Here is a 26,026-nt window from a genome sequence, read left to right as displayed (position 1 = left end):
GCTCTGGCTGCTGATGATGGGGAGGGTTAAGATAAAATTTATCCCCCTCTTTGAGAGGCACAAGGAGCATTCAGAAAGGTGTTTCCATCCCTGAAGTCCATTGTTCATCATCTGCCTTCCCCCGTTTTGGGGTGTCCATCCTGAGCAAACCCCCAACCACAGCTGCACATCCTGATTGTAACCAGACACCATTTCACTGATTAAATCAATTCCTGTGACTTTGTGTCTTTGCTGTCACCCAGCTCAGCTTCCACCCTGCAGGAATTTTTTCCCATTCTGAGGAAGCTTTTCCCCACCCACCCACCCCATAAACCCTCTCTGAGACCCCCCCAAGCTGCTCCAAGAGCAGCCACAGCCCCTCCTGCCTTGGGCTTCTCAAAACTACCCAATAATTATTCAATAATTCAACATCTTTTGGTTTTAGCACCGAGTGGCCCCAAGCTCTGCTCCCTCCAGACCTTCAGCTGCTTGAGCAGGAGATTTTATTGCTGGAGGGACCCACAGGGCCCTTCCTGAGGTGGGGGAGGCTCCCAGAGGGAAGGGCACCATCTCCAAGGACACAACAGCTTTGCATGGCCAGCAACTTCTACCTGTGACAAAGGAGGCAAAACTGCAAAACTTCCCCAGGCAAAGGAGGGAAAACTCCACTCTCAACATCCCCTTTGAGTGGAAAGAGCCCCAAAAATCAGCTCATGGAATCAGCTCATGGCTCAAATCCCAAGTGATTCCACTGCTTCAAATCCACCATCCTCCTTCCAGAGCAGGAATGCACAAAGAATTCATTTTCCCCCAAACAAATCCAAATTTTCTACACATTTTAGGTCACAAACCCTGCACAAAAAAAAAAGACAATGAAAGAAAAGGGTCAGTGTTGAGTTATACATTTTTATTTTCTAATAGGTACAATACTAAAATAAACACAAATTAAAAAAAAGTTTTATTAAAACAAAACTGTACAAAAAAGCAGTTATACTACATTTTAATTACAGAACAGTCTACTGTCCAAAAGGCACTAATCCAGAATAGGAGATACAATGATACAGGACTCATTTGAACTATTTTAATCAATACAATAGAGCACTTGTTTCTCTGTCCATTCACATACAGAAACAAGGACTTTTGCTACAGTCATTACACATTGTTATAAATATGAGCCCTACGTGGAAGGTGCAGTATCACTCTCCCAGGCCACGGGTCAGCTCTGACAAAGGCAGGGATTAAATTAAAAGGAAAAAAAGGGCACAAGGGGAGAGGTTGATGGTTTAACAGCACCTGCTGCCAGGGGAAGGTGTGATGGGCACTGGGATGGAGGCTGGACCAGTTTCCTCAAGGGACTGTGGTGGGAGTGAAGGTGAACTTCCATCATCTGCCTCAAGCTTTCCATCACTTACTCCCCCACCTCCTGTTCTGTCCAGTTTCCTCTGGCCCTGTTTGCCTGGATAGTTCTCTGTGATGGATAAATAACATTTCCCAGGGGTTTCAGGTTTCCTACACCATTCCTTATCTCCCCCAGGGAGCCAGCAGCACCTTGCAGATCAAGGAGAAGAGTTTGGAATGTTCTGCTCAACACTCTGTGCCTTCACTTCACAGCTGGAGCCTCCCAAGGCTGCTCCAAGTTCCCCAGAGCAAAGAGTCCAAGAGCCCCAAAGGCAGCAGGGGCTGGGGTGGATGTCTGGGGGGCACAGAGTCAGAACCCATCAGCTCCTCCTGACAGCCAAAGCCCCAGGAGCAGCCAGGGGGGAACAGGAGGAGCTCCCTCCATCCCCCTGGCTCTGGCAGGTTCACCCTGGCACCACCTTCACCAACTTCCCACCACGAGCACCTGCTCCTCCTCCCTCCCAGCCTATCCACTCCACTCAGCTGAGGAGCAGCAGCAGAGCAGGGAAAGGTGCAGAGGAGCCAACATGAATATTGAGGAGGAGCAGCAAGGACACAACAGTGAGACGTCTTGTCTTTCAGCTGAACAAGCAGCCCCTAAGATCAAGACCAAGGTGGAACTGAAGGGGATGATGATGATGATGATGATGATGATGATGATGATGATGATGATGATGATGATGATGAGGGACATCACCTGACTCACTCCCTGTGGAGGAAGGAGGTTGGACTCACAGCAGGAGAGGGATACTGCACCTTTGGAACAGTGTCATACACATAAGACAAAGACAGGCATCTGGATGTTAACAAAAATAAGTAACAAAGAAATATGATTAAACAAAATCTCTTCTCACATCATCCTATACTACATCCTCCTTCTGCTTAGCAGAAAATTGTACGTACACAAAAATACAAATACACAATTTTGTAGAACAGTCTGATTTTAATATATTTATATATATTTATATTTATATGAGTGGCAGGTTAGTTCATTATATAGAGCTTTTTGCACTTTTGGCTCATATGCAACAAGGCTTTATAAATTCAGCTTTAGCTTTCATTCAGGTTTTATAGCTTCTTGAACATTTGTTTTCACATTTAAAGCAGCATCCAATTTGCAAGAGGAGTTGGTGGTGGCTACAGCAAGGATCAGGTCAAGAGGTTATCTGGGGGCAGGGGGGAGGAGAATATACATTCCAGTGTGAGTGTGAGTGTGAGTGTGCACTAGTGCTCATGGAGAAGTGCCCAGAGGGTGAGTGAGCACACCACTCCAGCATCCCATGGTTTCCTCTTGAGGTAGGCAGGACACCTACAGCAGATAGAGACAGGCCCCAAGCAGCAGCTGGGGCAGGAATGGACAGGGCAGGGATGGGACACTCTCCTCTTGGTGTCACTGACACACCTGGTGGCACTGAGGGGACAGGAGCCCCCCCAGCACCCAGCCCCAGCTGGAGGGGACAGTGGGACAAAGCTGAGACACAGAACTGGGGCTGAGGAACCTCCCTGGGGTTCTGCTCTGCCTTTCTGTGGCTCTGAGCTGTCCCACTGTGCCCTCACTCTGGGTCTGCATCCATCCTGTCACCAACACCTGCAGTGACAATCACCTCTCAGGGGAAATGTCACTTCCAAAAGGCCTCTCAGAGCAGGGCCAGGCTCTGTGTGTGCCACAGGCTCCAAAAAAGTGGATTTCCCACTCCCCAGGGGCTGTTCCTGCCCTCTGCAGAGATGTCCTCACAGCTTTCCTTGCCAGCACTCCTGTCCCAAGCTTTCCCACCTCACATGCTGACAGAGTGAAAACATTTTGTTGCTAATGAAAAATAAAACTTCTATACAGGGATTGCTTTCATTTGCTGAACCCTTAAGTGGTACTAAAACACCTTCATAGTGTTCTGTTACCTCCTTTCACTCTGGTCAGAAGAAATCCTCCTTAAATCAATTTTTTAAACTATCACTGATACCTTTATTCTTTAAACCCACATAAAATTCTCACCTTTACAAAATTAGAACCACCTGCCAAGGGTTAGGATTATTTGGACAAAATGTTTAGCAGGTGCCATTATGATAAACTCAGAAATAATTAAGAATATAGGAAGAAACTGCCTTTGGGATTCCAGAGAGGTTTTGCTGGCCCATCCCTGGGAATGTTCCAGGCTGGACAAGGCCTGGAGCAACTGGGATAGTGGGAGGAGCCCTGCCCATGGCAGGGGGTGGGACTGGATGGTTTTTGGGGTTCATTCCAACCCAAACCATTCTGTGATTCCAAAGGAGGAGAGCAAGAAGCTCATCAGCTTTTCCCACCCAGACCTGGTTTTGCTGCTCCCTGTATCTGCAATCCAAGAGGCAGTTTCCTACTCAACTCCATCCAAGCTTCCCCCCTCTTTGCCATCCACCCCAAATCAGAGATTGCAAAGGTCTGGCTGAGAAATGAGAATCCCCCACAGACTGAGAACCAAGGGGGGCACGAGGAAGGAACAGGGAGATTTTCCCAGCCAGGTTCTGCTGGGCTCCAGATGGCTGGAGGGATGTGCAGAGGGAAGGATGCAGGGAGGGCTCTTCAAGAGGGAAATGAGGTCTAATCCTGTTCCTCCAGCTCACTCTGGAGTCCTGTTCCTCACTTAGGCACTTTTTAAATCCACACTAAGAAAAAAAACAACCCTAAAATGAAAGAAGTACAGCACCCATCTCCCACTTCCCAGCTTTCAGCAGCCTTGGGAAGATGATGAAGACAAGAGAAGACAGGCAAGGCAATGTGCAGGAGAAGAGCTCACAGCTGGCTCTGACTTGTCACCCTCTACAGAACTGAGTTTCAATCTGCTACTCCTGGGTTACCTTCAAGGGACACTCCCAGCCTCAGCCAGGTGGGAGAAATGCTGCCCAGAACCAGCCAGAACTCCAGCAGCAAAATCAGGGAGCTTCTGATGAGACTCAGACATTCCTGGAGCCAAGAGAAGGGAAAAAGGGGTTTTGCTTTGGGGTTTGTACTGGGTGATGGAATGGGGAATTTGTCCCTCCTGAAACATCAAACAGGGCTGTGACCAAAAATCAATCACCAGCTTCAGGTCAGCACAGGGCTCAGGGTGACACCCAAATTCACACAGAAACAAAAAAAAAAAAAGAAGAGAAAATTCAGTGGGTAACACTGGAAGATGGGAAGCTCAAAATCCAAACTCTGTTTTCACTGTGATTTTTCATTTGGAAAAATGACTTCAAGATTTTCCAGCCTAAAGCAAATTTTGAATAATAATCAAAAGCTACTCTGGCTGCAGTGAGGGATCCCTAACCCTGGAGAAATGAAGTGTCCAAGGGAAGCAGCAGGTTCTGGGAAAGCAAATCCAGGCATCCTGTCCCAAACACCCACATCAAAACAGGGACCCAAACTGGGAAAATCCACTGCAAGCAAGGCAAAATAAACTGGAACAAAAAAAAAAGTCCAGGCTGGGCAGGGTTTGGAGTAACCTGGGGTAGGAGATGTCCCTGCCCATGGCAGAGGGAGGAACTGGATGAGCTTTAAGGTCTCTTCCAACCCAAACCATTCCACAATTCTATAAAAAAAACATTTGCACCTTGTCCCTCTGCCATGGTCCAACCACCTGATTTCACACAGGACTGTGCAAGGGAAGAACCTGCTGTAAACTGGCTGAATTTATGAGCTGATTTTTTTTTTTCAACTGGCCAAAGTAGATAAAATTATTCTTATTTATTTCATAGAAACTCTGACTTCAAGTAACTAATGGATACAGCACCATCTCAAAGGCCAAAGGAAAGGGGAATGTTTCCCAGTAAACAAATCTTCCCAGTACAAAAAAAAGACAGTCCAAGTAATAATAAAAAAATTATACTTAAAAATTGCTATTTCTGTGATTTTCTAATCAGGAAACTGCAACGAGGGAAGGGAGAAAGGGCTGAGAGCTGGGAAACCCCAGAGCAGAAAATCTGGGAGCTTCTGCTTAGCACTGGATAGGTTTTTATAGGGTGGGAACAACAAAAATCCCTTTCTTGGGGGCTGCAAGGACAACAGCTTCAGGTCAGAGCACCTCAGAACAGGAAAAATGGGATTGTCAGGGTGTGAGGGAGCTTGCATGAAACAGAAATTATTTCTATGAGAAGCACTGAAATCTGGGAAACTGATGTGACAAATTCAGTAGCAAGAATCAATTCAGAGGGAAGGAAATGGCTCAGAGCAGTTGAGGAGCTGAGCTGAGCTGAGCTCAGACTCTCCACAGGAATTCAAGGAATGGAGGAAAGGAGGAGACACAGTGTGCAAGAGAAACCTTTGTGAAACCTTCTGTATTTGTAAAAATCAGCTGCTGAGGCACTGCAGCCCAAAGAAATGGCTGTAACTGATCAAATTCTATTTATTTATTAATTCTGTTTATTCTATTTATGCTGAATTTTTGGGGTAATGGTACAAGATTTTTATTGTTTGGATCTGGAACTGGGCTCAGAGACATAAGGCACAACATGTTCTCTGATGGAAAGTTCTTGCTGCAGAGAACCCCTCCAGAGCTCAAATCTCTACAAACTATTCAATATTCTGAACAAGTTCTAAAGGGAAAAGACACATTTGATCTCTTTGGAGTCACAGATTTACAATTAAGGCCAGAAGGGACCAGCCTGTCACCTCCAAGGAGACCCTGAAGGTTGGGTGGCCTCCCACAGTCCTGATGCAAACTCCCATTCCATCTATTCATTAAAAAAATAAAATAAAATAAAATAAAATAAAAAACAAACCCAACCCTAACTGAAAGTATCTCTCTATTCTGCATCACTCTTCACTGCTGCTGTTTTCACTCCCTAATTTTACCAGTGGTTTTGCAGGTAAGAACAGTTGGATGTGTCAGGGGCAGTCTGTGGCATGTTGGGCTTGAAAAGATCTGCTCCCAATGCAGAAAGGAAATGGAAAACCTGCTCAGGGAGTTCTGTTTGGAATTCCTGGCTCTGGTTGGCTCCTGAAGGGTATTTTCCACCCTGTCCCTCCAGCCCTGTCAAAGCAGGAACTTCATCAGCAGGCAGACTTCAAAAAAAAAAAAAATTCTATCCAAAGTCAAACATGCTTTGAGGAATAGAATAAATGCTCAATATTCTTAATGGAATATACTGGGTGAGAAATATTAATTAATAATTTACTTTCATTATCTCTCTGCCCTCCTTGAGCGATCTGATGGATAAACTGTGTAAGTAAAATATATTTTTAAATCTCCAATGATGTCAAATATATCTCAGAAGGCTGAATCCAACCTCTTAATTAAAGAGGTGGGTTATTTAAGCTACATCTGCCACCTTGCCATAACAAGGAAGACTTTAATTAGTTAAGGAGAGGGGAGAGGAGGATGGGAAGCTGAATTGAGGCCAGTGACAGCAGCAAGTGAAAGTCTAAAAATGTATTTTCTAAAAGTGAAGTTGTTCCCATTGCTACTGTGGGTGCAGTGGTGGGAACTGTGCTGGAAGAACTGAAGTACCCACGGGCACAGCTCTGCTCTGAACTGGGGTTCACAAGGATTTCAGTGCAAAGAAGCTGAAAAGTAACTGCAAGATTTCAAGAAGAGCCTAAGGAAGTCCCTAAATTCTCTCTGGAGTTTTTTGGTGAGAGGAACCTGCTAGTTTTACTAAATTTGCCTCAATAGTCCCTCTAAGCATCTTTACATGCCAACAAAGTGGAAACCTGCCTGATAAATGAAGAACAGCACTATGGAAAAATCTGGTCAAGGAAGTTAAGGGCAAAAATGGAGCACAGGCTCTGCAGTGCTCAGTGGGCAAGAGATACTCACAAAAAAGGATTTAAAAGGCACAGAACACCCTATGGCAGATGCTTTTGGAGAATCTAGCAACAGATCAGAGGAAATAATGGTATTTTGGGTCACCACCAGATATCCTGGTGAAGGGCAAGGATGGTGTCCAGCCAACTCTCCTGTGGGGGGAAATTTTGGGATTTTTTTAAGGAAAAAGGGGAGTTAGCTCCTATCACTACACTGTGTTAGTTAAAAGAGAAGCTGGAGCAGAACATGGCAACAAGTGCTGCTAAGGCTTCCCAAGAGGGAATGGGAATCTGGAGTGGCACCCAGGAGCCAGGGACATTCCCTGCTGCAAGGAAACTCCACCTGCACACAGGTGAAAGCTCTGGATGGCTCCAGTGCAGCTCCTGGCTCATCCTCTTCATCTCCTTAAACCCCAAATGAGCCAGCAGAGCTAAAGCAGGCAATCTGTTCCGGGCTGCCACAACCAAGTGTCCTCTTTGTCTGCCAGGCTCCCAGGAGTGACAGAGGGACACAGAGCAGGAGCAGCTTTGCACAGAGAACTGAGCTGGGCTCAGCCCCATTCACCGAGGTCATTACTGAGTTTACAGAGGAGCTGTGTTCCAAGTGTCACTAATAACAGCGTTAAAACAGAATGAGGGGGCGGGAGCTCTCCTGTTTTCAAGCGCAGAAAAGACAGAACCCTTTTCATCAGGGCCGTGCCAATCCCCGCGGCTCTGAAGCTGCTAATTACCCGTCAGGGACACCCAGGCACTGAAAAGAGCTGCCACCAGTGTGATGCCACCCTCCCCTGCATTTATCCTGCCCATCCCAATTACCCTGGCTGCGGGCTGAAAGGATTCAGCACAAGTGTGCTGCTGTTTTGATCAGCACAGCACACCCCTGCCATTGAGCAGAGAGGGGATAAATGGCACGGGAGCCTCTGCCAAGGCAGCTGAGCAGAGATGCTCTGCACATACAGAAACATCAAAAGCCCAGCAGCAGCTCAATGGTTTCACTCCACTCCTGCTTCAGCTCTTGGCTGGAGCACTCCAGATCTCCCTGAAAGGATGGCACAGAGCTCCAGCCATCGAGCTCTTTGCTTCTTCTGCTGCAGCAGCCTGATTAAAAGAGGCATTTAAAATGTTCTGTCCATTTTCCCGTCTTTCAAATGGCAAATTCTTTTCTAGCAGTTGTGGCTGCTCCATCCCTGCAAGTGTGCAAGGCCAGGATGGACACTGGGGCTTGGAACAACAGGGCTGGATGCTCTTTAAAATCCCTTCCCACTCAACCCATCCCACGATTTTCTGATATAAACCACAAAACAAACAATTCCAGGCTGTTTTTAAGTGACAAAACCTAAGGCCAAGGATGGCAACAATCTCTTTAGTAGAAGAGCTGAAATTTTTCTCCCTCTGCCTCAGTGCTGCCACTGAGGTTTGATTTGATTTGATCTACATTTGTTGGACAAAACCCAACATCAAGTCACTGTCACCTTCCTGACAGTCCTCAAAACATTCCACCACGCTCTTTCAGTTGTAACACATTCAAAAAGGATAATTTCAGTGTACTTTAGATTTGGATTTGTAGCTGCCACCTCTAGAATGCCTCTGGTTTTCATGAATGTGCAATGTCTTTAGTCAGACAGTTTAAACCCCACAAATTTGACAGCAGAAAGTGAGGCTGAAATGAAGGTTTTAGGGCTGTACCAAATCCCTTCTGGCCAATAACTGATCCAATATCCTGAGTAAATATCCCAGCTGCTCAAGAGCCCAAGGGGAAACGATTTAGGTTGAAATGTCTCTGCAAATCTTCCTGGGAACTGCAAAATGGTTTTTTGGTCAGGCCATCAACCTTCCCTTCCAAGGAATCACAGTGAAAACTCCACAAAACTCCACTAAGTAGCTGGGATCAGGATCCAACCCCTGACTGCTGCTACAAACACACAAAATCCATGTAAGGAACATATATTAAAGTCACTGACATGTAACACAATTTTCAGACCAATCCTGCCAACAAAGATTCCTGCCAAATGCCAAAAGCTGCACCAAACCAAAGATTATTGCCTACAAGCTTAAGACTTTGATCAAAATAATATTATCAAGTCAAATAACTTCCAAGAGTGCAAGAGCTACTTGAGTGGGAAAACCCAGATAAAATAAGAGCAAAGTTTTGACAAAATTAAAATCTGCTGGTAATTACACAAGGAGTTTGAAAGAAGCTGATGAGCACTGGAAAGTGGGGGCTGCACCATGATGGAGCTGGAGGAGGAACATTATTACAAATATTAATTAAAATGAGTTGGGATAAAGAAGGAGGAGTTGAAAACCATCCCCAGCTGAACACCCACAGCTCAGGATTATGGGCAGAGCCTCACAGTGAATTTAGCAATTTGCAAAGGAAAGTGTGATCCAGCTTTGGATTCCAGTTAGGATCACACACAGGGAACCAACATCCTGCATCAAGCAGCAATTTTGAGTTTGGAGAATTCTTACACCAATTTCAGTGGGTTTATCTGTATGAAAAATAAAACCCATTTCAAATATCACACTGCTTTTCTTAGAAGTGGCCAACAGCATAAGAAAAGGGGGATCCAAGTGAGCATAATCTGATTTTTTCCCAATCAAGCCCTTTCAGATCCTAATAATCACCAATTTGTGATTTATTCACCCAAAATTTCTGGCTTATCAAAACAGTCACCAGTGGGATTGAGTTAACCCCAGTTTTTCCTGAAGTAGGTTCAGCTATGTGGAGTTTCTCACTTGTACTCACAGCAGCAAGACAAAGATAAGTCTTCACAAATGAAGGCAAAAACTGATCTAAAAATCACAAATGTGACAAAAACATGAAAAACTTACCAGTCTGATGCTAGGCAATGAAACAAACAGAATAAGTCAAATATCCCTGAAGAACTGTGTAAACAGAGCAAATAATTAATGAAATCTCTAACTTATGGCTTGATTGGAGCCTGGAGCCAGACCCTGCAAATAAAGCTCCTCTCTATTAGTAAACTAGCAAAGATCATTTTTATGAACAGCAAAACAGAAAAAAACCCTCAACAGATTAAAAGAATTTCTTTAAACAAGTCAACAATTAGGGAACACCTCAACCTGAGCAGGTCTGCACAGAATCAGAATAATTTAGGTCAGAAGAGACTCTGGAGGTTTCTAATCCAACCCTGTCCAGTTGAATTTTGAGAATCCCCAAGGATGAGACTTTCACTGACTTTCTGGGCCATTTCTTCCACTGTGCATGAAAATATTTCTATTTATATTCATCTGGGATTTTCCTTAATGCAGCTTTAGCCCTCTGCCCCTCAGGTTTTTGCTGGGCACCTCTGAGAAAAGTCTGGCTCTGCCTTCTCTGCAATCACAGAATATCCTGAGCTGGAAGGGACCCACAAGGATCATCAAAGCCCAACTCCTGACCCTGCACTGGACCCCCAAGTTAGAACTAATTTGTTAAGACAGTTAAACCCCAAAATCTGGGATGCACCCAGAGGCAGCCTGGACAATCCCAGCTCCTGCCATCTCCCACTATGTGAGATGTGCTCCATGTCCCCCCTCAGTGGTCCCACATGATGGACAGAGGGTCTAAACCCTTTCCATGACCCCCTGAAGGCTCTCAATGAGATTCCTTAATTGCTGCAAGGGTGCACATCCAGCACAGGATTTCACTAGAACCACACATGTGTCTACAGGGGATTCAGAAGATCAACAGAAAACAAGCTGCTGATTTTTTATCAACTCATAACGCTTTTGCAAATGTTTGGGACCTCATACTTCAGCAAAAAGGATGGGGGGAAATAAAAACTCAATACCAAAAAAAATCCAGAAAAGAAGTGGAGGTAGAAATTGTTGTTTTAAGAAGACGGTCAGAGAATAAAACTCAAGTAAAAGGACTTTATGAGGGACAAAATATCAGCCAAAACTCACTCTGTGAAGGTAAAAGCAATCTGTGACCATCACAGATGAGGAGCTTCTTAAATTAACTTCTCTGTTCACAGAACAAAAAGTTTGCTCAGATCTGCCACCAGAGCCACTTGAAGGGAACCCTCAGAGGACAAATGCAGTGACTCCAGCCTGGCTACAACAAAGTGTCCCTCCACTGCAGTGCTACCAAATGAGGCTTCATTCCCAAGGAAACCCACAGACAGAAAGACAAAGACAACTCCCATATTGTGGAAATAAAACCAAAAAAAAGAATTCCAGGATTCCTGAATTCCAGGACACACCCTCACTGATTCTTCCACTTACTCCAGATCACACTCCTGTCTCATCACATCAGCACCTGTCCCACTGCAGATAATTCACCTCAAACCAAAAAGGGACTGACCAGCTGCAAATGGCTCCTTAGGAAGTTGCAGAAGGAAGGGAACAACCTGCCAGGAGCAGCCTGGGCACAGCTGAGATCCCACTGCCTCCTCTGAGGTCCCACTTGCATCTCCTGATGCCCAAAGAGAGGCCAGAACAGACACACCCCAAACCATGACCCCACAGAACCAAGGGGCTGATTCCCCAGATTTTGGATATTTTCTCTGGGAAGATGATGATGTGGGAAGGCAGAAAACTGGGATGTACAGCCCAGAAAGATCTGCCAGTCTCCAGTCACTCATAAGGGGTTTTCACCTGTTTAACCTTCAGAGAAGATACTGGTGGGGGATGTCAGCAGCTTCCTGACAGTGACAAACAGAATTAAGAGCAGATTATTCCACACTAGATGGTACAGACACACAATTTCACTGGTGTTACTTTGATCCTGCATCACATGAACCTATAATCAGGATACAGAAGTTCTAATACTATTTTTATTCTTCCCTATTGCTTTAAAAAGGCAAAGCCTCAAACAATGCCTTTTTTTTTTTTTTTTTTACAGATACTACAGTAAGCAATAAGCAATATTTCTTTTAAAATTGCAGCTGTCCAGCAGTTTGAGTCTGTTCTTTTGAAAATGAAACAGCCAGAACAAATGGTGGTGGCAAGCCCAACGTAAAGAGGTCATCGATTATTAAAATCTCTTTACTATAAATCCTGGATGTTGCTTGTCAGCTCAGGGTGTGACTGTGGAATGAATAAGTAGGTAAAATTCCACTAAGGCTCCAGTTTGCTCCATCATTCTGCTGTGCAAAAAACAGAAATAAAAGCTCTCCCCATCCTTTCACTCCTTAGTAGCAAAACATTCATACAGGCAGTAAGGAAAGAACTGCAGTGGTGCAATGGTCACTGATCCAAGTCCTGCCTTTCCTGAGTCCACCCTGACACTACTCATGAATTTCTCTACTCAAGAAATGCAATAAAACAGAACAAAAAAAGACAGCTTCATTCTGCTCTGGTGATCTGTATCTAAGGAAAGCACATAAATTTTCCAGTGAAATCCATAAGCGAAGTTGAGGCCAAGCCCCACCTACAGATCTTCCAAGGGACAAAGGTGGCACGGCTCTGAGAGCACAGGATCTCCTGGGGGCACTTTGGGGAGCAGCTGCTCCACAGGGACAGGGGAGGCTGACCTGGAGGGCTCAGGCTGGCTCAGAGCTGGCTGAGGAGCCACACTGGAGGGTCACAAAGCTCTGACAGTTAAAAGGGAGGGAGGGAGGGAGGGATGAGAACAAGGCGAGCAACAGGAATTCCCTTTGCTCCAGCTCCAAACTGGAGGGGAGCAAAGGGAAACCCATCCTCCAGACTGAGCTGTTTCCCTCTTTTATTCCCACTCAAACTGGGAAGATAAAGTGGAATGTGGAGGAAACTCTATGCAAACTTTCGTATCTGTGTCTCCATAGAAAAATCTCCGTGGGTTTTTAATTTGTTCTCTGTTAATGTTACACAGCCCTGCCCCTCTCTAACACTTCTGGTGCTGTTTCCATCAAAATGTTTCCTCTTACCGGCAGCAACATATCATTGTATCAGGATGCCAGGAGATCATTTCCACACAATGCTAGCAGATGTAATTTTCTTAGATGCACACACAGTTCATCATTTAGATACTAGATGACAAGGTGATCGCAGGGTGACTCTGTAATGCAAGTTTGCTGTTTGGTATTTGGAATTCTCAAATGATAAAAAAAAGACTTATCAAATATAAATATCTTTAAGAAAAAAGTAACAAAAGTGCTACATATGATCAAGGAAAAAAATTCCATTAGTTCCTGCTACTTAGAGTAGGTTTGCTTTACAAATATTACCACATCCATTATCAGTATGGCTTCCAATTATTAATTAAATTGCTCGTAGCAGTATAGCTTTCTCACACCTTAACAAAGACAGAGTAAAGAGAACACAAAACATTCACACCCCATTTCTCAGGTAAGAGATCCTTCTGCTTTCAAACAAACCAAAGAAGTTCGTATTTAGGAGAATATTTATGCTCTGATGGTTATCTAGAAAAGGTCAGATGTCGAATTCTCCAGTTACCTTTCAGGCTAGTCAGGACACAGGCAGTAAAAATCCACTCACCCATCTTGGGACCTTAACAACCTTCCTGGAAAACATTGCTTTTGAAAGTGGCAAAGTGGAGAGGGGAGGAGGGTGGGGGCAGAAAAGGTGAGAGAGGAGGAATGAAAGGTGAAATTGTTAATGACAGATGGATAAAGAGTCTGGACCTCTTCTGAGCAGGCACTGCCAGCCATGCCAAGAACGAGCAGTGGTTCTGAGAAGTGGACTGCTGTCCATTAGACATTCAGCTCATGTTTTCATTTGATCCCAGGCTGGGCTTCAAGCATGGTCCCAGAGGCAGAAGGCAGCACTCCTCCAGCTTGTGAGAGTAGAGGATGTCTGTGTTGAACATGTGAGCATCGACTGAAATGTGGGAATGTGTTTCCAATGGACATTCTCAGCACAGCACCCGAAAGTCAAGTCACTGTATGAGCAGTGAGGCACGGCTTATTGCAGCTGGAAATCATTTGTTCCCATGCTGGAGTGGGGTTTCTAAGTGTTCTTTTTACTCTCTGTTGGTACTCCCAGTCTGGTGTCCATCCACCCTGTGCCACTACCTCAGCTTGCATCCTTTCAGTCTCAGGGCAGGGAAAGCATACAGACTATCTGCTTCAACACCATCTCTAAGGTTATCCAAGATTTTAAGTGTAGCCTAAGACTTGGAATTGAGGGCTGTCTAAAATACCTGGAAGCACTTTGAATGCTAAGACAGAGCAGCAAGATTTTTTTTTTTTCCTTTTCTTTTTTTTTTTCTTTTTTTCTTTTTTTTTTTTTGATTTTACCTTTCTAGCCACTGGGGGCCGGGAGAGAGGGAGGTTGGTCGGTTGATTGATTATTTATTGGGAATTAATACTGAGAGAGTATATGCAAAGGCTGAGGGCACCATGCCATCTTCACAGAACAAGACCCTAACAGCTAACTGACGTACAAGAAACTGCAAAGTTATACTGGAACACATATTAAGGACCGAGGAAAGTCTGCTAAGGTGCTACTTCTAAAACTAAGTTACTTCTTGCTTTGACCCTCCCCCTCTGCTGGCATCAGTCGTCGTCCAGAGCCTCTGTCTTGATCTCGCTGGCTCCTTGCCGGGCCAGCGCCAGGATGGTGTGGTTGACTGCTGCCATCTCCACAGCCAAGGAAATGGGGTCCTGGTGGTCACTGTGGCTAGTGCTGTCATCCTGGGACAGGGGAAGGAGCAGACACAGGCAGGTTACTGCAGGAGCCCAGAAAGCAGTGGGGGAAAGAAACGAGCAGGGGGATTGTGGGGGACAGGGCGGGGTCATGAGGGGGGTTTGGGACAAGTCTGGGACTGGGTTTGGGATTGGTTTCCTTCACTGGGTTTAGGACTGGGGTCCCTCACTGGGTTTAGGATTGAGTTCTCTCACTGGGTTCCCTCACTGGGTTTAGGATTGAGTTCCCTCACTGGGTTCAGGATTTGGTTTAGGATTGTCTTCCCTCACTGGGTTCCCTCACTGGTTTTAGGACTGGGTTCCCTCACTGGGTTCAGGATTGGTTTTAGGATTGTTTTCCCTCACTGGGTTCCCTCAATGGATTTAGCATTGGGCTCCCTCACTGGGCTTAGGATTGAGTTCCCTCACTGGGTTCAGGACTGGGCTTAGGATTGAGTTCCCTACTGGGTTCAGGACTGGGCTTAGGATTGAGTTCCCTACTGGGTTCAGGACTGGGTTTAGGATTGAGTTCCCTCACTGGGTTCAGGACTGGGCTCAGGACTGGGTTCAGGATTGGGTTCCCTCACTGGGTTCAGGACTGGGCTCAGGACTGGGTTCAGGATTGGGTTCCCTCAATGGGTTTAGGACTGGGTTCCCTCACTGGGTTCAGGATTGGGTTTAGGATTGTTTTCCCTCACTGGGTTCCCTCACTGGCCAGACAAAGGAGAGCAAGGCAGGGAGTAGAGGACTCCATTCTGGAAAAAAATACTGAATAAAGACAGAAGTGATACACAAAGTTAAGCCAGGAAAGCAAATTAAGACAGGAATCACTGGGGACAGGGCCATGCTTATATTGGAATATCCAGTTCTGATCACTCTTTTAGAGATGAACTTTAAGGGCCCTTCCAACCCAAACCATTCTGTGGTTCTCTGATTCTATTTGATGCCACAACAGAAGCCAAAAAGGCAAAGGAAAAAAAACATCCCCAGGGAAGAGACTTCCTCATGAGAAGAAGCTAAACAGAGTCAAGTCCTCCAGTTTAGGGAAGAAATGGCTGATGGTTGATATGATAAATGTTTATTACAAATAATTGGAAAATAAGAGGACAATTGTCCATGGTTTTTTATGATCTAATAATCAAAGACACTGGCTGGAATGATAATGTGATCCAAGGGAAGCACTGCTCACTTAGCACAGTTCAGTTCAGGATTCACTGATTTTTACATCAGATAAAAGTTAAAAATGGCTTTAAGAGGCAGGAATTTGACAAATCCATGGAAAATTTGTCTGCTTGAGATTATGGAAACTCAGGAAGAATCTTAAAACTACCGACTTCCAGAAGCTGGAAGCTACTAGAATGAAATAATTCTATATATATTAGAGAAGTACTTTTTCTTTAACTGCTACTAGTGACCAGAACCATGACACAAACTGAGCCTAACCCTTGGTTTAAGTCAGCATCCTGTGAAAATATTGAATTCACACAGATACAGGGGAAAAAATGCTGGAAACTCTTTGAATGCTAAGAAAACCAGTGACTGAAGGGGACTGGAACCACCATAAATAAAATATAGAATTTTGGGAAAAATCATGGTTTTCCTCTCTTTAAAACAAGGCACTAATAGCTATCCCCCTGTGATATTTGATTTTTAAATTATTATCATTTACAGAAAGGAAATGATAAACATTTATCAGCCTCCCAACAGGGATGAACTTGTGTGATTTGAAATTTAAAAAGTGCATAGAACATTTTTAAATTAAGATAATGGGTGGCAAATGTTGAGGACAAAAAAAGAAAATCTTCCAGGATTTGGTAAAATCCTGAGGTTGTTTAAAAGGATTTATTCATTTATAACAAGGGTCTGGTAAATTTTAGGGCCTTTCAGAAATCTTCATCATGGTACAAATACAGAGCCCTAAAATCTGGGGGTTTAGGCACTTGGTTAGTATCTAGATGAACTCTGTGTTTTAAAGTTTATTAGAGTTTAAGTGGTGCTGTGGAAAACAGAATTTCTGGGTTTAACAGCTAAGGGATGTTAAATGGTCATCAGGAGAACTTGCCATTTAATCTGCTTTGCTGCTAATGACTAATTAAACCTCCTAGAGGAGCCCAGATTACTGAGTAATGTCATTTCTAAGGCCTCTCAACAAAGATCTTTCAATTTTAATAACCAATTTATTTCTCTTTCCAAAGAATGCTGGTTAATGCACAGAAGAAAAGCATAGCTTGGGAATCTACATCATGCTCCCACCTCAGTATTCCAGCCCTGTATCTGTCTCACAGGGAACTTTCTGGGCTTGGCACTGGTTTCTAAATATTTTATGGGAAAGCCAGAAAAGTTGGTCCCACCAAATCTGGTGCTGACCTATAAACAGGTTCTCAATCCCCATCAGGAGCAGAGCAGCCTCTGCCAGGGATCTGCTGAACTGGGCCAGAGCCAAGTGTGCCAGGGACTCATTCCAGGACACTCAGCTGCTGCTTTTGGAGAGGGAGAACTCCCACTTCTCCCAAAAGAGGCACTGAAAAGTGATCCAGCCCAGGATCACCTGCAACAGCTCCTCTAAAAACAGCTGAGTGAACTGGCTGAGCCACTGGTGCCAGGCACACACAGCCCTGGGGGTTTGGCCAGCACTGGGAAATTGGGAATGGGATGCAAGGTCAGGAAGGTGTGCACCCCAACTTTAGGGTAGGTGAGGGTTCAGAGTGTGGGAAGGGCTATTCTTTTGCTAGAGAATTTAAAAAAGAAGTTGCTGTCTAGGGTTAAAAATAACCAAGAAAAAGAGAATTAAAAGGCAAGAATTAAAATGCAAAAATAAAACAAAACAAAATAAAAGGACAGGTAACATGTAAACAATTAAAACAGTGGCACACTCTGGCAGAACAATATAGGCTGAATAAAGGTCAGAGTTGAGTTAATTAAATCCTTTCCCCCCACCCTTCACCCTCTGTCTGTCAGTGTCTGAGGGATGATTCTGAAAGGCTCTCCCAGAGAACAGAGGGAGCTCAGTGCTCAGAATCCTGCTGGGAAAGGCAGAACAAGGAACCTGAAGGGTCCTGGGCAGGGCTGCCTCCTGCTCATACCTGGGGCTGGGTCAGCAGCTCACAGCAGGTGTGGCCCTGGCTAGAACAGGGCTTTTCTTGCAGAAAGAAATCAGAGGTGCAGGAGGTGCCCAGGTTTTGGGATAACTGTTGGTGCCTGACACACAGGAGTGTGAAACAGAACTCGGAGTGCTGGGGAAGGAGAGTGGGGGAATGGCAGGGCTCTGGCTGAGGTGAGGCTCTGTGCCTTGAATCAGACATTGTGTGTGGTGTGAGGGGGGTAACTTGCTTGTTTGGAGCAGATCCTCCTGTCTTCTTCTACCTTCTCAGCTTCTCTGCCTCCCTCAGAACACCGTCCCTCCTCCTCCCCGTTGCGGACTTGCCAAGTGTCCTGTGGTGAGACAACAAATCCACGTGGGTCAGTTCTCCCCCTTTCCCCACCACAATGACACCAGAGCCACACAAAGCAGGGTTTTCCAGAGGGAAAGGGCCTTTGCAGGTGCTGTGAGTGTGGCTCAGGAGGCTGCAGGGCTCACCTGCTCCGAGTAGTCGTTGCCGTCCACGTCGTCGCTGTTGGAGTGACCTCCTGGGCTCTGTACATCTATCCCATGGCTCTCCAGGATTGCTGCTTCTTCGAAAAAAGCAAATGGATCCCTCATTTATCTGATGCATTGGAGTAGTTCAAGGAACTAGGTTTTGGTTTTTTTCCATTTTTTCAGGAAGTTAGAATGACTGCAGGAGCCCTTTCCTCTCACCCTCCAACATTTGGGAAGGCAGCACAGGTACAAACACTGCTTTGCCTAAAATCCTTCCCTGCCAACCCCCAGACTTGTCAGTGAGTACAAACCCCTGTCTTCAGCCACTCCTAACACAAATCAGAGTCATTTCTAAGGCACTGCAGTGGCAAAGGAATGTTTGGATGGCAGGACTCAAGGGGGTGGGGAGTGTCTGAAAATGCATGGGAGAAATTTCTGAAAGCACTTCAGGGATTTGAAAACACATAAATCCATCTTCCTGTAGGCTCCATACATCTAAAGCTCCCTTTGGTTCTTTTTAATCTTTTTCCAAACCTCCTCCCCAAACACTAAACTTCACTCACCTTGGACAGAGTTTGCTTTATTCCCCCATCCCTTTGAGAAGCCATTTTTACTTGAAAAATGAATTTAGTTAAACTTCAGTAATGTGTTAAATGATGCAGTAAGAGTTTTTTTCTTATTCAGAAATAAGGCAAAATAGTGGAACATCTGAAATAATTAAAAAAACTGGAAATAAGCAGATATGGATGTCTGTTCAGCCATGTGTTACAAAAGTAATTCTGCATAATATCTAAGTAAGGACATCAAACTTTTTATGAATGGCAGGAGTTTGTTGAATCCAGGCCACTGAGGTGATTTATTCTCCTTATCCACATCAGAGGGTCTCCTTCCTACAAGTTCAGAGTCACTTTTGATTTCCTTACAATCAGCTAAGAACCCACAGGGTTAACTCTGAAGTGACTTTTGTTTTTTCCTGATCATCAACAAAAAAGATGTTTTTTTTCCAGCCACTTGTCCCTGGGCAAAACCTTGGAAAGCTGTCAGGGGCAGAGGTATAACCAGGATAAACACCACACTAACTTTGTGAACCTGCCAACATCTCTATCTCCTTTATTTACAACTTTGAGGTTTCATTTCAGATTTGAGTTTGGATACTCAAAGGAGGAAAATGCAACTCTCCTTCCACCTAAAAAATTCTCATTTTGCTTTTTAAAGCTGATCTTCCAGTAAAACTTTGTAACTGCATCACTCTTCCTGCACTGATGACAAGAATTCTACAAATTACATGTATTTCACCAAAAATCTGGAACAGCAAGGGACTCATTTTCATAATTCTTCCACATTTCTCCCGAGGCTGTCAGCACCTCTGGTGTTTGCACTAATTTATTCTTAGGTAATTGCCACCTCTCCTGAGCAAAGCCCAAGCCTTGCAGGCAGGTTGTGTGATACATTACCAATATTGGCTCTTCTCTTGATCTCCTTCCTCCTGTTGGCAAACCAGTTGTACACTTTGAGAGAGGTAACTCGCTCCAAATCCGACAACTTTTTTCCTAGGAAAGCAACAGAGGGGAAAAGAACAGTTCAGTGGTGTTACTCACTGGGTTCCAGAGAAGCTGTGGCTGCACATCCCTGGGAAGTGTAAAAAACAGGCTGGACAAAGCTTGGAACAATCTGGGATAGTGGGAAGTGTCCCTGTCCCTGTCCTGGGATCTGCTCACCCAAACAATCCTGGGATTTTAAGGAATAAACCCCTGAAAACAGACACCACTGGCAAGTTGTTATAACTGAGAAAAAGTGAACTTTATGTGGATCAAATTCCTGTGTCCAGGTGCTGTGGCACTAACTGCCAAATATCTTTTCTTCTTTTTAAAAAATCTGAAATACAGGAATTTCTCTGCAGCTTCAACCAACTCAATCCAGAGCCAATGGAGAATGAAGGGCTGCTTTTCCAGTTTGAGCACAAAACTGAGATCCCAAAAACTACCAAACCCCATCCCTGGGGCTCCTTGTTTTACTCTGTGTCAGGAGGGTACAGATCATTTCATTGTCTTATACAGCAGCAAAATGAATGAAGAGGTTTTGTGTCACCCTTGCAATCTGTTTTCCTTTTTCTCAGCACCCATCACACCCTCCCAACTGTGCCAGGACACTCAGGATCTTTTGGGAGAATGGGGGTGGATGCTGGAAACCAGATCACTGGATTTTTACACTTAAAAAACAAAACCAAAAAAATCCCAAACTCAGAAGCAGCTATAGCAAACTATGCCTTTATCTGGTCATCAGTATAAGTAAAGGAAGACTGGAGGGATTCAGTATTCCAAGGACATCCTGGAAACCTCTTCAGTTGCTCTTGACCCTATATAAAATATTCCCCATATCTGCATCCTCTGCAGGCTACACAGGGTTGAGCCCCCCCTGCTTCTCACCCCTTCTCAAAGTTTATTTATTCAGCACACAAAACACCCATGTAATTGCAGCAATCTGCACACTTAAGTAAGTTGGGAGAGATGTGACAAGTGAAAGAAAGAAAACTCTGGAAACTGATAGCTTGGCTGCTGCCTAATGCTTTACATCAGCACCACTGGCAGTATTTCACTGCTCCCTGACATGGCCTTGCAGCACTCTGTTCCAAGCTGCTCCACAAACCAGCAGCACAGCCAGGAATCAAATCCTCAGCTCTCTGCTCTTCTCCACCTGATGGATTTTTCAGGGAAGATTTCAGCAGGTATGAGAGTGCTCAACAATGTGGAACAGGGACCTGGAGATGGGCAAACCTCTGGTTTAGGAGATGCTGAAAACTGAACAATCTCATTTAAGCTGGAAGCACCTCACCAGGTGAACTCCAGAGGTCACTTCCATTCTGTCACCCTGGTGACAGTCCCAGCTTTCCACAACTCCCTGAAAGGATAACAAAGTGGGGATCCACCTTTTCTTCCAGGGAATAGGGACAGGATGAGTGGGAACAGCCTCAAGCTGTGCCAGAACAGGTTCAGGTTGGATTTTTGGAACAATTCCTGTCTGGAATGGTTTGTTCAGCCCTGGCACAGCTGCCCAGAGCAGGGGCATTTAAAATCCCTGTGGATGTGGCACTTGGGGACACAAAGCAGTGGTGGCCTGGGCACTGCTGGACTCCATGATCCCAGAAGCTTTTCCATCCTAAATAATTTTGGGATTCCATGTGCATGACTCATGTCTTAGTTGCCTTCTCATTAATTTTTATTCTGGTTGTATGGAATCTAAATATATCCAAAACACAAGTTCTGAAATCTATGTAAATGTTTGGTTAGCAAAACTAAGCAAAGGCAGGTGCATCCACTAACACTACACTGAATATTCATTCTCCTCTCCCAAGTATAATTTCTCCAGAAACAGAGAAAATGCAACCTGTGAACCTGAACATAAGGTCCTCCATTCTCAGGTTCTAATATGAGATCCCTGTCTGGAAGCTGTAAAATATGGAAAAACAGGAGAGCTGAGCTCCTTCTCCTCCAAAAACCTGATTTATCAGTCAAAGGCTGATGGGCTTGGAGGTCTTTTCCAGACCAAATGATTCTGTGATTGTGCAAACATCAGTCTGAGAACAAAGGTGCTGAAAGCTCTCTGTTTTTGGGAAGGACCCCCCAGCTCCTCACCTGGTTTTTGTATAACTGCATTACAGGCATTGGCAATTTCTTCTCTCTTTGCCTCGTCGGGATATTGATTCTCATTGAAGTAACTGCAAAAGGGGAAACAAAAATCAGCTTTTTTCTTAAGAAATCAGAGCATGAAGCTACCAAAGCAGCTCCACTAAAAGGTGTCAGCTGCTGATTTATGCATCACTCCTCCAGAAGCACCAGACACAGTGAATTTCATGGATAAAGTAACATCAGCCTGATGTCCTCATGGAAAGAAGGAAACTTCCCAAATCCCTCAGATAAATGAGTATTATCTTAGCCTTTGGAATATTATAGGATACCCTAATAATAATAATAATAATAATAATAATAATAATAATAATAATAATAATAATAATAATAGCCAATAAGAGGACACCCAAAAATGTAGGCAATTCCATGGATATCAGAGTTAAGACTGTCAACTGAAGCATCATCTCCAAGACACCACAGGCCTTAGACTTTATTATCATTTATTTATTATTTATCCCCTGACACACCCCCAGTTTAGGTAGAAGGAGCTGTTTAATTTATTTTGATCCTTGTACATATATATTTGTTAATATATACACATCCAGACATACTTTTAATATCTACATTATGCAAAACCCCACACATTCTGCAGAGACAGTTATGGTGTGGAGATATTATGAAATTATAGATTATGAAATTACAGGACAGATTATTTTTTTTAAACCACAATTAAAAATTTTTCAGTCTCCCTCAGAACAACACAATGAGTACAGCACGTTTCCAACAGTATTTTTTCTGGAATAATTGTGATTTTATTGTACTTTATATGCAGTAAACATCCTATAAAAGTTAAAACTGTTTCCTGTTTTACCTCATTGAACCACTCTGCAAATTTTAATGAACTGATTTACATTCCACAGAGCTTTATCAGATCTGCATTAAAACCAACAAAACGTCCTGTTTGCTTCAATGGACTCTGTTAATCACACCACAAGCACAAGGGACTGCCACTGTTTTTTCTGTAGATTATCCATAATATATAATCCTTGCATTTCTTTTATCAACTTTGATCAGCAGCAAGTCTGGCTGTAGGACAGCTGCTCTGGATTTGAAAATAAGATATTTATTTCCTTAACTGTAGAACATTTGGAAGTAGGAGATTCAGGCATATTGAGCCAATTATTATTTTCCATTATTCATCCAGTGGATTGGCCCCAGTTACTTTCTATGGAAACCCAGATTCTGTTCCTGGAACTGCTACTGTCCAAACTTTGAACACTCAGGTTGAATTTCAAGTCCCACTACTTCATCCCCCTGTTCACAGAGTCATTTGCAGTCACAACTGTGCCCAAAATGGGCTCTTATTTCAAAGCTGCTGCTCGGTGAGGAAGAGGAATCACAGATCAGCTCAGAGAGCTGCACCATTCATGTAACTCCAGGTGATCTGCTGGAAGAGAGCAACTGGAACCACAGGAACAGCTCAATCTTCTCTACATGAACGGCAGCTCTGCCTAAAACTTCAGTTCAAGTGTTGGAAAAGTTGGGAATTTGTCAGCCAACACTTCCACTATTAGAGAGAACTAATTGCTGGAATTAAGGAGGGAGTTCCCTGACACAGGAGTGGTGTCTTTGTTCAGCTTTATGGGGATTCACAATGAACATCACACCCTCTGGACATGGTCATTTCAAAGCGTATTCTCCCCTCTTCCATGTCCATCCCCTTTGTGATTCCAGCCTTTGAAGTGTTGTGTGTGTCTGTCTCAACTTGCAGATTTCTGTTCAAAGGGGTGGAGTTCTGTACAAAGGTGCATTTTGGGGGATGGAGAGCTTGGAAAACAGAGCAGAAAAAGCTTTTTCCAGTAGTTAGTGATGGAAGCAGAAGCTCAGGATCCCAGTTCAGCAGCCCCATGAGAATATTTCAGCTCTCCCAGCTACAGAGCAGTGCCCAGAGCTAAGAATCATTTCCTCTTTAAGCACCCTGAGATAAAGGGACATCAAGGGATCACAGCTGAGAAGTGCTGCTCTGTTATTTACATGAACACATTGCCTGCCCTGGAGTCCCAACCAGCAACCCAGGGCAGCACCACACCTACAAAAAGCAACATTTATGGAAGAAATTACAAAATACATTAAATTATCCATCAGGGTGTCCTTGAACTGCACATTCTTGTTGATGCAAGAAACTGAGACACGAATTAAAGCAGCAAAGACAACACCAGAGCCACCAGTGACCCTTTTCTTGTCACCTAACTCAAGCTTCTGCTGCCTCCAACAAATAACAAAAATATTTTCTACCAACAACGAAACTTCAGGCCATGCTTACAGTTCTACAGGGTAACAGAAAATATCCCTGTGATGGAGAAAACTTCACAACTGGACAATGAATGAGACACCTCCTGTGTATTCCAATCATTTTTGTGATTGAAACTGCTGAAGCAGTAATTCTTATCTCAAAACATTTTACAACTGAGTTATAAAAAATTCATCTGCCTGACATTTTTCATAATTCTGAAACGTTTTCTTTAAATTCAAACAGGAATTTCTGATCTTTTCATGTAAAGTGTTTAAAAATTTCTACAAGAAAAGTGATTCTCACTAGAAAATGTGAAACTCTTCTCATCCTAAATCTCCAATTTATGAAAAAGCATCAGAAATCTCAGTGAGATGATCTTAAAGGTCTTTTTCACCCCTAATGGTTTTAATATTCTATGATTCCTGGCAAGTACATGAGACTAATTAAGTTTTCAAGATAGGGAAGCCATGGAAAAAATTCAAGACTTCATCACTGACTATTTTGTTTGCTCATGTAGAAGTTGTGAAAACACTGTGATTTTCTTGGACTACAGTTCTTCTCTCAGTAAATTAATTATTCTGCCTCTAGTTCTGTTTCTTATCAGCCAGGTACACAGGGAAAGAATGCAGGATGTCTGAAATTCCCTTCACAGCCACAAACCTGTTCACAATCTGAAAAGTTTCTGAAAGCTACAGATGAAAAATATGAAGCAATATGAACTTAAAAGGAAAGAAAAAAAAAAAAAGAAAAGGAGCAGGCACAAGTGCCTGCAAAGGCACACTGCTTTCTAGACAAAGGGCAGCTGTCAGCTGAATACCTTCCATGAAGAAACCAAATGATCTCTTTTGTAGAAAATGACAGTGGAGGATTAAAATGAAAAGTGGCCAAATAATTTACACGAGATGAGAATCCATATGATGGTAAAGAATGTAGATATCCTTGAAGCTGTTTCATTTCAATAACACTGAAGCCTAGAAAAATTGCAGATTCAGAGAAACCCTCTTTCTTTCAGGGATAATGTGCTTAGGACAATGATGGAGAGGGAATCCATCTCAGCCCAGGGCTCTGGAATGGAAGGAAAATCCTCCCCCCAACTCTCCACCAAGGTGCCCCTCTCTGAATTCCTGCAGTAGCTGCCAATCTTTTTTTTTTTTTTTTTTTTCCCCTTCTGTTCTCAAGGCTGAGATATCAGATGCATTAAGCAATGCCTCAGTAGTGGTCCTGATAATCCACACTGCAAGTTTTGTTGCTCCCTATCAGCTTGGCAGCTGCCAGGGAAGTGTCTGAAAGGACAAACACAGAGGGGCAGGATGGGTGGGGTCAGTGCTTTTCCAGATAAGGAAAGAGATAAAGCTCCCCAGAACTGATCAGAAGACCCCAGGTTGAGGAAATGCTTAGTTTAACCTAATGGTTAAAAGTTGCAGGTGTGGCAGGGGTTCAGAGAGGAGAGGCTCAGATGTGTTGCAGGGTAACAATTCACAGTGCTGCACTGAACCTGTCAGGGAGGTCACTCAGGTATGGGGACACAGATCACCCCACTGGAGGAGGGATAGCTGACCTTGCAATTAATGGGGGGCAAGAACACACAGGTGGACATTGACTGAAGAACAGCTGAAGTGCTGCAAGCTCACTCCCTCACTTCACTTTGTGTTTGCACCCCTGGGTTCCCACTTCCATCCCTGTGGGAATTTCACTGTGAGTGAAATATCCTGGCACTCCTGCTGGGGCTGCAACTGGAGAACAGCCACAGAATGGTTTGGGCTGGCAGGACCTTGAAGACCCCCTAGTTCCTAGGGACACCTTCCACCATCCCAGGCTGCTCCA

General features: G+C 44.1%; 1 protein-coding gene across 16 annotated transcripts in view; it reads right to left on the bottom strand.

The window, feature by feature from the left end:
• Positions 1-865: 865 nt before the first annotated feature.
• The window catches only part of HMBOX1 (homeobox containing 1), a 115,851-nt gene continuing 90,690 nt past the window's right edge, over positions 866-26,026 (bottom strand). For 5 of the 16 annotated variants that reach the window (XM_056486722.1, XM_056486711.1, XM_056486723.1 and 2 more), the window contains 5 exons: positions 21,916-21,998; positions 19,738-19,833; positions 18,284-18,378; positions 18,037-18,138; positions 866-14,715 (listed from right to left, as the gene is read on the bottom strand). In XM_056486722.1, coding sequence (XP_056342697.1) covers positions 14,578-14,715; positions 18,037-18,138; positions 18,284-18,378; positions 19,738-19,833; positions 21,916-21,998 — 514 coding nt within the window. In that variant the 3' untranslated portion in view covers positions 866-14,577. The remainder of the gene's footprint in view (positions 14,716-18,036; positions 18,139-18,283; positions 18,379-19,737; positions 19,834-21,915; positions 21,999-26,026) is intronic. The other 11 variants (XM_056486713.1, XM_056486712.1, XM_056486715.1 and 8 more) reach the window with 5 other exon arrangements.

This window comes from Oenanthe melanoleuca, chromosome 3, assembly GCF_029582105.1.
Source record: "Oenanthe melanoleuca isolate GR-GAL-2019-014 chromosome 3, OMel1.0, whole genome shotgun sequence".
Classification (NCBI taxonomy): Eukaryota; Metazoa; Chordata; class Aves; order Passeriformes; family Muscicapidae; genus Oenanthe; species Oenanthe melanoleuca.
This window is presented reverse-complemented; position numbering and strand designations above follow the sequence as displayed.